At 40.3% G+C, this 14,665-nt stretch overlaps 1 protein-coding gene across 2 annotated transcripts in view; it reads left to right on the top strand.

The window, feature by feature from the left end:
- zeb1b (zinc finger E-box binding homeobox 1b) overlaps positions 1-14,665 on the top strand; it is a 189,191-nt gene that overhangs the window by 86,456 nt on the left and 88,070 nt on the right. For both annotated transcript variants that reach the window (XM_041183709.1, XM_041183710.1), the window contains exon 2: positions 13,299-13,508. In XM_041183709.1, coding sequence (XP_041039643.1) covers positions 13,299-13,508 — 210 coding nt within the window. The remainder of the gene's footprint in view (positions 1-13,298; positions 13,509-14,665) is intronic.

Here is a 14,665-nt window from a genome sequence, read left to right as displayed (position 1 = left end):
TCTATTCTTTCCAACTCGATCCTTTCTCTTGATAATTTCACACTTCATTTATGAACTTAAAACTGCACGGCAACATTTTCATTTGGGCAACAGATTTCAAGCTTATTTTTCCAGTTTATTAAATGTTCCTCTCTAGTGTAAACAACAGTTACAGGCACTTCCCCTTTGGTTCATCCTTCAGGTGTTAACATTCTTGTAAGCATGATGGCTGTTGGTTTGAGGGTGTGCAGTTCAATCCACACATTTGGGAGGAAATAATGACTGACACAATATCCAATACAGCAATGATGTCAGATAACACACTGTAGTTAATGTAAAATAATTCCACACGTTCTGATAGATGAGTTTTGTATCTGTTTTTCTACAAAATTACACTTTTTGTGTTTTTATGTATTTTTTTAGAGCTTTGTTTTTACCAAGTATCTTACAAACCTTTTTACAAAAGGTTTTATAAAATATCTTTAGCCTTCCCTATCATAATTAATCTTTCAGAAGTAGTAGAAGCAAGTCCAGTCTTTCTTTCTTATGTCTTCTTCACAAGTCCCATTCTCTAATATGAAAGGTATACAAACCTTTCCATCTGTTCAGCTGTCCTCTCCAACTGTAATGTGTACATTTTCCTGATGCTTGTTAACTGATATGACCTTTGTCCTCCTTTTATTAATCTGTAATCCAAATTTAATACCCTCGTGTACACATCAGTCAGTCTCTACAAATCTGTTTTAGATGTAGCTTTAAGGTCATTGTCATCAGCAAATCTGAGCTTAGTTAAAACCTCACCACATAAGGCAACTCCCCCAATATCAGTTGAGAGAGATACCAGGAATGTCCAGGATACAAAGATCAAGAATGATATGAGAGTTTGATATAGTTTGCAAAAGAAACGGCTCTCATACAAAAATTATAAGAACAATGAAGGCAATGGGTTGTGAACATTTTGAGAATGAAGAGCTAGAATACTTTTCATGGCCCGACATATCTGCTTTACAAAAAAAAATGTAATCGCTTTGCTGATAAAATTAACTGGAATAATAGTTGATGAAAAATGGAACATGAGTTTACAGCCAATTGCTTGCAAAAGATCACCTAATCCTAAATCTAACACAGCCTCGTGTATATTTGTGTATTTATAATCCACATTCATAAGTACATTACATTTGTCTGTTTACTAGAAATAAGCCATTCACCCCAAAAGATCTTTACCTGTTTTTATGCTCAGTGCAAACTTCCTACTCCCACCTTGCTTACTATATCAACATATTCACCTATTCTTTTCTCCTTCATGTGCTTAACTAGCTTCTGCTTAAATGCAGCCCCATACGTTAAAGTTTAGGGTTATATCATATTATCATGAGTAACTGGCTATGTCAAATGATAGTACAGAATAATTCATTTTTCATGGTTAACAAATGAGTCATATAATTGATATTCTTTCTCTGCTGGCAAGAGTGATATTTATTGACCATCTCAAGTTATCATAAGCAAGTGAGCTGCCTTCCTGAACCACTACATTGGTGAAGGTGCCCCTGCGTTATTAAGTCGGGAATTTCAGGACTTAGATTGCTATTCTCTTACAGTCATTCCATCAATGTCCAAGTCAGGACGGTGTTTGTTTTGGAGGGGAGCTTTTGAGTTTGTGATGTTCTCATGTACCTGCTATCCTTGTCCTTCTAAGTTGTAGAATTGTAAGGTACCGCAGTAGAAACCTTGATGACTTAAAGTAGTGCATCCTGTAGACCATATACATTGCAGCCACAGTATGCTGATGGTAGAGGAAGTGACTGTATAAGCTGGTGAATGGGGTGCTGATCAACTAGTGGACAGGGATATGTCTAGGGAAGTTATTTATATGGACTTTCAGAAGGTATTTGATAGAATCCCTCCACAAGAGACTGTAGTGTTAAGTTAGTGAAATTGATTTCAAAGACAAATTATTGACTTGGTTGGCAAATTGGTGGTGGTGATTAGCTGCTACCTCGAATGGCTGCAATCCATGTGGACTCGGTACAACCATAGTATTGTTAGGGAGGGAGTTTCAGGATTTTGCCTCCCTAGATTGGGGAGTCTAGGACTAGGAGGCAGAATATGAAAGTTAGAGCCAGACCTTCTGGGAATGAAATTGGGAAAACCATTTACATACCGAGGTTGATTGAGTTTGGAACTCTCTTCTGCAAACAGCAATTCTTGCTGGAACAATAGTTAATTTTAAATCTGAGATTGATATTTTTGTTATTTTTGTATTAAGGGATATGGGGCAAAGATAGGTGAATGGAGTTAGGCTGCACGCTAGCCATGATCTTGTTGAATGACAATGAGGGACTTAATAGCCTACCCCTGTCCTCCTTTATCCTGGATGGTGTCAAAATATTGTTGCAGTTGCACCCATCCAGGAAAGTGACAAATATTCCATTTCCACCTTGACTCATGGTTGGTCAGATATAGGGGGGTGGGCTTTGGGGAGTCAGGTGAGCCACTTGCAGAAGAATACCCAGCCTTTAATCTTCTTTGAAAGTTGGTAAGAGTTGAATACTTCTAAATATTTCATGACTATTTAAATTATGTCCAACCTTTTTGAGCTGAGGGCTGGATGCACATGTTAAAACTATTGAGAATTTGCATTTTGTTTCATCATAATGCGTGTTCCAAGCAGACAAAAATTAGTCCATTTTCTCCTCAACTCATCCATCTTCCCTTTCCCCAAAATCTAGCTCATTTTATTTGTTCTATATATTCCTATTCCCCTTTTCCGCTTCCTCTGTCTTCTGACTCTTGCCACCCTTCCTGTATTCTTCTCTTCGGTCTTCTAGTGCCTGCTACCTGTTTGCCTTCAGATCCTTCCTGATGCATTCACATCTTTCACCCTCACGTGCTCCTACTCCCTGCATTGTGTGCACTCACTTCCTTCCTCCTCCCTCCCCACTCTGTGCCTCCATGTGCTACCCTCTCTCTTTCAAGGCAATCTTGTATGGAAATTTTTAAGGGCTTGAAGGTGCTGAAGCTAAGTGTATAAATGCAAAGCAAAAAGAAACCAACAAGAAAAATGAGAAGGAATAAATTTGTTCCTGGGCATCATTTGACCTATGGGCTGTATCTCAGACATCACTACTTTAAAATAGTACAGCTATAGTAAAGATGACTGTGTTCGTGAGCTGCGATGTCTGGTGGTGAAGTGCTTTTGGTGACTTGCCAGTGAACATTCTTGTGATTGTTCTTCTAAATCATGGAAAAGGGCTGGTAGAATTGGCAGATTTGCATTGGCTAACGTAAAGTCATTAATCAGGAAATTTCTCAAGTGCAGCTAATGCTGTCTAGTTACCATTTATGGTCCTTGATTTCCAGGTTGAAGTAATTACTGTCTGCTTGAAACTAGTTGCTTCCTAATACAGTTCAGTAACCGCTTAATTGACCTAAACCTAGATCATAAGGTGTAAAGTTGAAGTAGTTTATTTGGGGGACTTTGTTAACTTAAAACACCATTTTTTTTGAAGTCTCAACATTTTCCAGAATTAAGATTTCCTGTAGTGCTTTTTAAAGAAGAATTTTTTTAAAAAGCAGGGAGAAATTCCTTGGCAGCATTGCCCTATTAAGATATTTGCCACATAGTACTAGCTTAATCATGTTGCCTTTCTTTACTCTGTATACCTGCCCACATTTTGAACCACCCAATTAATTCTTTCTCTCTTGTTGCCAACAGCAGTCTGCTATACCGTAGACACTCAATGTACTTTCATAATATGTTTGGAAATAGGATTGTAGCAATTTTCATTTTTCATTTTCTGTGAACCTTTTACTTTTGCCTTCATCGCTCACTCTTTTCCTTGATGTATTTTTATCTGTATTATCCCAGCAAATCCTGCCTGGCACTTTGGCTTAGTTCCAGTAGTTTTTGGCCTTCAGTCAAAAAAATTGCTTAATCTCATAGATTCTTATCAGTAATCGATGCTCAAGAACCTCCTTGTGCACCTTTTGGTTTTGAGTTGGAGAGCCTTCATAATGAGTCCTGTTCCAAGCACTGAATGTGTAAGACCCTCTGTAAATAATGGCTAGTGATTTGTGTTGGGGGAGTGTATCTTTTATTGTTCCTTGGTAGGGCAGGTCTCACTAGAGAAAGATAATGTAACATTCACCATGGGAATAACTGTAAGGTACACAGGTCAGACTTTTGCAGGGCATTATTATAATCTGACAGCTAAGGGCAAGTACTTTGGCCCTGCATGCTTAAAAATACATTTTATCTTGCTGCCAGTTTCTGCACGAATTTGGCATGCTCTTATTTATACATGGGCATGATAGTGAGAGTTGCCAATGTTGTCTCAGATATGTGAAATGCAACATAAATCTGTATTTTGTTTTTATCCTATATAGCATACCGGTAGCACTTACTGACATTTCCTGATCTAGAAAATCTGTTGTGCGGGAAAGAGACCCCGAGTTTCCTGATTGAGGAAACCAGTGAATGCTCGCAAGTCTCTCAGTAAGAATCTAATCAGATTAGGATGTGTCACTCTGTTAGTTGAATATTTTTCTTCACTAGAGGTACAGGAAATCAAAGCTATATTGCAAGTGTCAGAAATCTTCAGGGAAGGTTCTTCTTTACATTTTGTGAATATTCTTTTAAGGATCTATGGTGATCCAATCTTGCCAGTATGGTGATTGTGGTGTTGCTGGCTAAGGCAACCAAAAGTGCTAACATTATGGGTTGCTAGAACTTAGCTCAATCAGAAAACTAGTTTTTATTCTGCCCTCAAAAGATTGATTCAGCTAGATCTTAAACTGATTCTTAAAGGAGGAGAAATTTCAAACAGTTGTATTTCAACAAATTATCCTGATAATGTGTATTGATAGTCTGTCTATGGATGTCTGCTTTTCTGTATGCTTTTCCTGTCTAATAGGAAATGTTTTGACCTTAAAAGAAAAGTAGGTGAGCCAACTGGGGAGGTGCAAGTATCAAAAATCAGATTCTTGACCCAAACCGCCTCCAACCTGCCCACTTCCAGCTTTAACTAAAGCTGCAAGTTGGGTGGGCAGCCAACCCACACCAGTGAGGCAGATTGGTACTTTAACAACAAGGCTGCAAGCCCCAGTGCCATTCAGCTTTCAAATTTGAACTCTGGCTAGGTTTCCCCATCATTGGGAAATCCAGCAGCTATGTCCAGGTGAATGCTGGGTGGATCTAGGAGGTGAGTGAGTACCTTTACACTTGTCACCTGGATCGAGCATGCTGGTCTGAGGAGTCTGCCCATCTTTTGCACTATCGTGCACCCCTCCTCTGATCTTACCCACTCAGCTTCCAATCCATTTTTTTGACCTGCTCCCCTGCCATATGTGGCACCTACTTAGCTGTTTCTGTACTGCAGCTTTCAGTGGTTGGCTCCTAGCCCAAGTGGAAGCCAGCCTGTCGTTGGTTTAAAACTTGACAGCATGCTGAGGAATTGGGGGTTCCCTGTCCCTTTCAGACCACCCCCCTCACCGTGAGGCAGACGAGTCAAAATTCAACTCTGCTGTTGAATGTAAACCAAAAAAAATTCTTAAATGTTGCTAAATTCTGTTTTTAAATGGTTCATACTATTTTTCTCAGATTAGAAAAATTTGTCCAAAATTTTCAGCACTTTCCTGCCTAAAAAAAAAATTGGAAGCCTACCGACTTCTATATTGCTTTGTGGGGAATGCAGCCGGATGTTTCTCAGTTTAATTCTCAAAGGCCAAAATTAATATGTGTAAGCTTCAGCTTTTTTTTTAACCTCTTGTAATTAATCCTGGCCCTGTTAGTGCATCAGGGCACAGTGCCGTGATTTATACCCACAGTTAGAAGCTGACTCATTAGAGACTAGTCTGTTGTCTACCAGTTCAAGCATGAAGCAAGTAATCCTCACAATCCAGAAGCTGGAATTTCTGGTCCTTTCTGAGCATTCTCTGCTACAACTGGAACAAGAGTTAACTCCCTTTGAGAAATTATTGCAGACAATTCAGGTTTTTTGTCTTCAAAGTGTACAGCACTGGTGAATTGATATTCCCTTTACAAGTAAGGTTATTTAAAACCAAAATGGCTGCTGCCAATACCTGACATGTTATGCCACCGTTTGTTAAATCTGCTCACCCCCATAGAATCTTAATTACCAAGGATCAGCTAGATCTCCCTTGAATATCATATGGTGGTAACAATGGAGGGGAAGATTATTATTTTATGGAATTAGTTTGTTTGCTGCCATGAAACTATGCTGAGGTGGTGGCCCTTTCGATGACGGTGGTTGACCATGTACAGTACTGTCTGTCCACAGCATCATGACATTTTGTATTGTTTATTCAGCAATTAGTTTCTTCAGTATCCATCAAACTGATCTATACTCACTGTATCCCTAGTGTGTCCAGATAAAAATATTTGATTAAAGACCCTACGTAATAGATAATTATCTGTCTGTGGTTGGGTTCTAGTTCTGCAAAATTACTAAATGCTGGACAGCTGTGCTCTGGCCATTTTGTTGTGAAGTGAGGCCAATGTTAATTAAAAGTTAACTTTTCTCAATGAATCACAACCAGTATTATTTGTGAAACATTTTTATTTTCCCTCCCTAAAATGCTAGACTTTTAAAAATCTAATCCGAATTCAGTTTTAGTCATAATTAGCAGATGCTTACAGTTTGAAAGAACCCCAGATAGCCACAATTAATCTGTACAGTGAGCCCAAAACAATTTTCCACCCATTTATTTGTAAAGAGTTTGATTTTTATGGTCTGTTTTAGTACATTTGTACAATATTCTCATTTATTGCGAACAATTGCTCTGTGGAAGAAAAAATAGATTTTAAATTTAAATGCTAGAACCTGCTTCAGGAAAGAGCTATACTATATGAGGTTGAAGTTATAAAACAAAAGGATTAGCTAAACTATTGAAGACTAGCTTTAGCAATAGAAATAAGGGAATGAACAGTGGGAGCTGAATTGTTTAACTGGGAGGATAAAGAATGGTTTAGAAAATGGGTCAGATTGTCTTTGAAATCTCAGCAAATGTTCATCTAAAACTATTGTATTGACCCTTTATCTGAGGTGTTTTTTTCAAGTATTGAAGCATGTACCATGAATTTCTATTATCTCGGGAGGTAGTGGCTTAGTGGTAATTTGACTGGACGGGCAAATCAGTGTCCCAGGCCAATTCTCTGGGGACATGGATTCAAAACCCAACATGGCAGCTGGTGGACTTTAAATTCAATTAACTAGACTGGAATTAAAAGCTTGTTTCAGTAATGGTGACCATGAAACCGTTGTCAATTGTCATTAAACGCCCACCTGGTTGACTTAATGTCCCTTCAGGGAAGGAAATCTGCCGTTCTGGCCTACATGTGACTCCAGGCCCACAACAACGTGGTTGACTCTTAAATGCCATCTGAAACGGCCTCGCAAGTCTCAGAGTTGTATCAAACAGCTATAGAAAAGTCAAAAAGGAATGAAACGGATGGACTACCTGACATTGACCTCTGCACTGCGTTATGACATAGCAGTTGGTAAAGGCTGAGTTATTTAAATCTCAGAGGGAAACTTGAACAACTGTCATAACCCATCTTTTCAATTGGTATGTTGGAGATGCATCTCTGAATTCAGGAATAAGACCACTGAGCCTTGAAAGGTTTTTTATATAAAACTAAATTATATAAAACTAAACATTGATTAATTTAACAAATAAAACACATACACATGTCTACAAATTACTATCATTATAGTTTTTAAACAAATCCCCAAATCAATCACACCCAGGTAAATCTTCACCAAAGCAGCAATAACCCATAGACTTTAAATAGACACCAAGCAAAGCGTACTTGATCTTATGAGTTCAAAATGAGGTTCCTTTCAATTTGATTCCTTTGCAGATAGTTGTAGGCTTGCAGGCTGGTTAGATCTTAAATGCCTCTACCCTGCACACAATCTCCTTTCCCTCTTTTTTTTTTCATACCCAGCTTGCCCTTTGAGTGTAAATTTTCCATTGTATCCTAGGCTTTCAATGTCACATCTTCTAACAACCTTTTCAACCCCCATAATTTTATTAGTAATATAAACACATTGCTTGGCGTCTCCCAGCTAGGTACCTCCCAGCTAGGTGCAAGATTTTACTCCCACTCTTAAATGCAAATTTACAAGTTAACCTTTTAACTTCCTTACGTTTATCTAATTAACATCTCAAAACTACTATACATCAAAGCACCCAGACTGGCTGGCTTTAATCCAATTAAGCCACACGCACTTCACTACAATTCCAAAAATAATTTCCAATAACATTATAGAGGTTTATATCTCCATCACAGCTGGAAATGGCAACAGCACACCGAGCCCCCTCGATCCTGCAAAGCCCTCCTGACTAACATCTGGGGGCCTTTGCCAAAATTTGCAGAACTGCCTTACAGACTAGTCAAGCAACAGCCTGACATAGTCATACGTTAGATATAATGTCCCAGGCACCACCATCACCATCTCTGGGTATGTAGCAACAGGACAGACCCACCAGAGGTTGTGGCACAGTGGTATACAGTTGGGAGGGAGTTGCCCTGAAAGTCCTGAAAATTGAACTCATGAAGTCTCATGATATCAAGTCAAACATTGACTAAGAAACCTCCTGCTCATTACCATTTCAGCCCCCTCAGCTGATGAATCAGTACTCCTCCATATTAAGCACCATTTGGAAGAAGCACCGAGGGTGGCAAGGGTACAGAATGTACACTGAGTGAGGGCCTTCAAATGTCCATCACCAAGATTGGCTTGGTAGCACCATGACTGGTTGAATGGCCAAGTTCTGAAGGGCATAGCTGCTAGTCTGGGTCTGTGGCAGGTGGTGAGGGAACCAACAAGACAGAAAAACTCATCCTCACCAGCCTGCCTGTTGTAGATGCATCTATCCATGAAAGCATTGGCAGGAGTGACCACTGCAGTCTTTGTGGAGATGATGTCCGTCCATCGTGTTGTGTGGCGTTACCACTGTGCTAAATAGGGTAGATTTTGAACAGATCTAATGACTCAACTGGACATGCGTGAGGCACTGTGGGCCATCAGCAGCAGCAGAATTGTACTCGACCACAATATGTAATCTCATGGCCTGGTATATCAGTCACATAACATGAGTGCAGGAGGGCATGCTAGGAGCAGAACCAGAAAAACCCAAAATGAGTTGTCGAGCTGGTGAAGGCACAACACAGGAGTACTTGCATACCAAACAGTAGAAGCTCAAGTGATAGAACCAAGCTATCCCACAACAAATGGATCAGATCTAAACTCTGCAATCCTGCCACATCCAGTTCTGAATAGTGGACGACTAAACAACTAACTGGCGGAGGAGGTCCCACAAATATCCCCATCTCCATCCATAATGATGGAGTCCACATCAAGACAAGGCTGAAGTATTTGTAGCCATCTTCAGCCAGAAGTGCCGAGTGGATGATCCATCTCAGCATCCTCCTTGAAGTCCCCAGCATCACAGTATCCACTCTTCAGCCAATTTGTTTCACCATATGATATCAAGAAACAGCTGAAGGCATTGGATTTTGCAATGGTTACAATCCCTGACAACATTTCAGCAATTGTACTGAAGAAGTGTGCTCCAGAACTAGCCCCAGCCCTAGCCAAACTGTTCCAGTACAGTTACAACACTGGCATCTACCCGGCAACGTGGAAATTTGCCCAGGTGTGTCCTATCCACAAAAAGAACAAATCCAACCAGGTCAGTTACTGACCTCATCAGTCCTCAATCATCAATCAAGTGATCTAAGGTGTCATACACAGTGCTATCTCCAAGCGGCATTTGGTAAAAACCTGCTTGCTGACACTCACTTTGGGTTCTGCCAGGGCCACTCAGCTCCTGACCTCATTACAGCCTTGGTTCAAACTTGGACAAAAGAGCTGACCTCCAAAGGTGAGGTGAGAGTGACTGCCCTTGACATAAAGGCAGCATTTGACACAGTATGGCATCAAGCAAAATTGAAAATGATGGGAATCAGCAGAAAACTCTCTGCCGGTTGCATTCAAAGGGAAGGTAGTTGTTGGAGGCCAGTCATTTCAGTTCCAGAACATTACTGCAGGAGTTCCTCAGGGGTTAGGCCCAAACATCTTCAGCTGCTTCATCAATGTCCTTCCTTCCATCATAGGGTCAGAAGTGGGGATGTTTGCTGATAATTGTACAAAGTTCAGCACCGTTTGGATATTGAAGCAGTCCATGTCCATATGCAGCAAAACCACAACATCATTCAGGCTTGGGCTGATAAGTGGCAAGTAACATTAGTGCCACAGAAGTGCCTGGCAATAACCACCTCCAAGAAGAGAGAATCTAACCATCTCCCCTGTGACATTCTATTGTATTACCATCATTATCAACATCCTGGGGGCTACCATTGACCAGAAACTGAACTGGACTAGCCATATAAATACTGTGGCTATAAGAGCAGGTCAGATGCTAGGAATCCTGCGACGAATAACTCACCACGTAACTCCCCCAAAGCCTGTCCACCATCAATAAGGCACAAGTCAGGAGTATGATGGAATACTTTCCACTTGTTTGGATGATTGCAGCTCCAACCTGAGAAGGTTGACACTCTGTGGGATAAAACAACCTGCCTGATTGGCACCCCATCCACCACCTTCAACATTCACTCCCTCCACCACCAATGCAGTATGTACCATCTACAAGATGCACTGCAGCAGCTCACCAAGCCTCCTTCGAAAGTACCATGCAATCTGGCGATCACTACCACTTGGAAGAACAAGGGCAGCAGATCTATGGGAACACCACCATCTGCAAATTCCATTCCAAACCCCACACCATCCTGATCTGGAAATAGCACCATTCCTCCACTGTCACTGGGTCAAAACCCTGGAACACACTCCCTAACAACAAAGTGTACCTACACCACATGGACTGCACTGGTCCAAGAAAGTGGCTCGCTCCAACCTTCGTGGGCAATTAGGGATGGGCAATAAATGCTGGCCTAGCCAGTGACGCCCACATCCCATTAAAGAATAATAAAAATCATTCAACTATATGGGTGCAGTGTTACTATTTAATTGTTTTATTAAAATTGCATTTAGTTGTTCATCTATTATCTCAACCTATTTGGGATTTAAATTATATTAATGAACCTATGAAAAGTAACTAAAAATTGATGAAGACCAGCAAATGTTGACTCAAGAACAGAACAAAGAGAAGCTTCTGGAATTAGGCCTGGAGTGGATTGGTGCATGGTTTAAAATATTTGCACACTTAGTGATAATTGTGACATACATTTGCTTATTTGCAGCAATTAACATTATTTATTTCTTTTTGTAATTTCCATTTTTCTTTCTTGTTGGGTTTTTATCCTAAACTGGCAAAAAAGGTCCCCTACATCAGGGTTAATTAACTTTCAGGTTGTAGAAAGGAATCATTTGTTGCAAGAAATGGACATAAAGAATAATTAAATAACAATCTTGCAAAGTCAATAAATGAGTCTTAAAAGATTCTGTTCAACATGGAAGCACAAAGTAGTTTATCAAAAGCTAATTAACTGCAATAGTAGTCTAGTATCTAAACAGCCTTTGCAGATCCTGACTTCCCAAATCAATATCCTATTTTCACATGTTCCTCTGCACCAATTAGCTTTGGGTATCTTGATGACTTCTCTGCCTCACTGTTATTAGCAGCAAAAGATTTAGAGCAGTCAAGTGACATGAATCAACACTTACAGTAAAGTAACAACTTTGAATAAGGAAACTGCTGGCAGTATGGTAAATTTCTTGAACTTTTGGAAGGATTGATATTTAATCCACAAGCGTTTACATATAAATTCTTGACTTGTTTGCAATGTGCAAATTTCAATGACCAGAGTTGGGTTTAGTTTGTGTGCATTTTGGTTCTTGAATTTAGTAAATTTAGTTGAATAAACTTTAGCCAAATGATTAAGTCAAATTAGGCACTGTACATATGCGTTTTTTTTAAGGGACTGGTGACTTCAAATTTCTCCTATGATTTATTTGATTTTATAATGCTATATAAGTAGAAAATGTTCCCAAACTTGCAATAATGAAGGAAACCTTTTAAGGTACAAAATTTTATAATAAATTTGCTAATCTGTATTAGACACTTAAGGCTGGTTCTCCTTTTCAAAGTGGGTAGAAGGAACAAGGATATTTCCCGCCTCAAAAAGCCTGCCTTGGGCAAAAGTTCCCGCAAAGATGGGATTTTTGTTCCGGTGTGGGAGACTGGTGACAACAGGAGTTGGGCCCGCTGCCCTCTGAAAAGAATTCTGGGGCAGCCACAGGCTGCTGGGTGCTGAGATGGGCTGCTTAAAATCCCTCCTTGTAATAAAAACAATAAGGCCCTCTGGTCCTTGCTCCTCACAGGCCCCTCATTCCCACCACACACTTGCCATGCCCCATTCATGCCACCTCATTGCCCCTGTACCCTCCATGCCAAGCTATGGCACTTAAATGCCCATTCAACTGCTGTACACTTTGTATAGATCAGAGAGCCAGAGCTGACCCTAACTGATTGAACAATGTTTTCCCTGGGATACAGCTGTTTCAACAGATTAATGGGTGTCTGAGTGCTCAACCAGACCCTCTGATCTATTCTCAAAAATACCTGGAAAAGCTCAGCAGGTCTGACAGCACCTGTGGAGAGAGATACAGTTGACATTTTGAGTCCGTATGACCATTCATCAGAACCTTCTGAAATGTCAACTGTCTCCCTCTCCGCAGATGCTGTCAGACCTGCTGAGTTTTTGCAGGTATTTTTGTTTTTGTTCTAGATTTCCCGCATCCGCAGTATCTTGCTTTTACCTCTGATCTATTCTGTCAGTTGCACAGATACAGGTTTAAATTGCTTGCAGCTTCTGTTACTGATGCTTTAATGGGTTTGGATGCTTGATACTTTGTAGTGCTATAGCGCAAGGAACTTTTTAAGAAAGTAGAAAGTTATCAGTGCTTTTGTTAAGCTTTTTTAACATCTTCTATTGTCTCTTTGGGGTCCACTGGTTCTATGCACTGTATTCAGGAAAAAATATTATTCTTTAATAACCAGGCTAAGAATGCAATATGGTTAGCTTTAGCAATATGATCAGGGAATTAACAATTGGACTATCTGAATTCAAATTTCAGTATTTCACTCTGCAAGTGTATTTGTTGTAGTGCTGAGGGACACGGTGACATTTCCTTGATTTTATTGTCTTAAGGCTTCTATTAAAAGTAACTTCCATTACTACATTGTAGCATGAATCTCAAGAGTCCTGACGATATGCATAATCCATTGATGTTAGTATAATTATTTGAATATTTTGTTCTTATTTGCAGTCACCAACTATAATAATGTGGTTGAAGCAAGTTCGGACACAGATGACGAAGATAAACTGCATATTGTGGAGGATGAGAGTGTGACTGATGCTGGAGATTGTGATACAAATGCACTGGAAGATGATTTGCCAACAAAGCGCACAGTGTTGCCAAGGACAGATGACACAGATGAAGAAAATGAGAGCACCAATTGGAGAGATGAAGATGATGGTAGATACATTTGGGATGTGTTTGAAAAAAATAACAGCATTTTTCTTTTTAGTATGGCCTAATATTGTGACACTTTTGGGATTAGTCTATCCCACATGGAATCATGGTTAAATGTCAACTCAAAGGTCATTTGCTGGAAAATTTGTAGTGCAGTAATTATCAAAACATGAAGCCATTATGATAATATTTAGGGTGGCCTTATGGTGATGTCACAGGACTAGTAATCCAAAGGCCCTGGCTCATTCTCTGAGGACACTGGTTCAAATCGCACCAGGGCTGCTGTTGGAATTCAATTTCCATGAATGAATCTGGACTTGAAAACTAGTCTCAGTAAGGGTGACCCTAAAACTATCATAGATTGTTGTAAAACCCATCTAATGAAGGAAACCTGCTATTGTTACCTGGTCTGGCCTACATGTGACTCCAGATCCACAGCAATGTAGTTCACTCTTAACTGCCCTCCAAAATGTCAGTTCAAGGATAATTAGGGATAGGCAGTACATACTGGCCTTGCCAATGATGCCTACATCCCATGAAGGAATTTTTTTAAGAAGCACACCAATATTTCCTAAACCTAGGTATAACAAAGATTGATCTGTTCCTTGTCAGTTTTGTCCTGAAGTCAGTGTTTCAAGCAGGGCTAGGGTTTTATTCAGCATTTGTAAACTTTCAGTTCTTCACCACCACAGTTTTCATATGCAAGTGTAGAAATTAAGGACTGGATTTTTCCAAAAGTTTCAGGACCTTTGTCGGGAACAAATGCTGACAAGTGTGCCCAATGATGCAATCTTCCTTGAAGTGGCCTTCTAATTGGCTGCCTCTGTGTTCGCCACCCACTGAAGATTGGCGAGATGGGCTCAATGCTGTCAACCTAATCAGAAGGCTGGCAGTTCTGGAGCTTTGGTAGCCCCATTATAAGAGGTGGGTACTGCTGAGGCAGGTCAGAAACTGCAGGGGTGACTCATTATGCAAGCATTCAGAGGCGTGGATAGATATGAAACATGGGCCGAAGCCATTATGCCCCTTGAAATGCAGGGAAAGCCCATTCGGATGAATTGTTCCTGCCCAGGGTTCAATCAATGGTGCACGGATCCTCCGGCTTCAATAGGTGTCGACCCCCTCATGCCTGCATTGAGTTTGTGGCCTCTGCACGGCTG

This window comes from Carcharodon carcharias, chromosome 3 (assembly GCF_017639515.1).
Source record: "Carcharodon carcharias isolate sCarCar2 chromosome 3, sCarCar2.pri, whole genome shotgun sequence".
Lineage (NCBI taxonomy): Eukaryota > Metazoa > Chordata > Chondrichthyes > Lamniformes > Lamnidae > Carcharodon > Carcharodon carcharias.
Note: the sequence above shows the minus strand (reverse complement) of the source record. Positions and strands in the feature narration are given on the sequence as shown.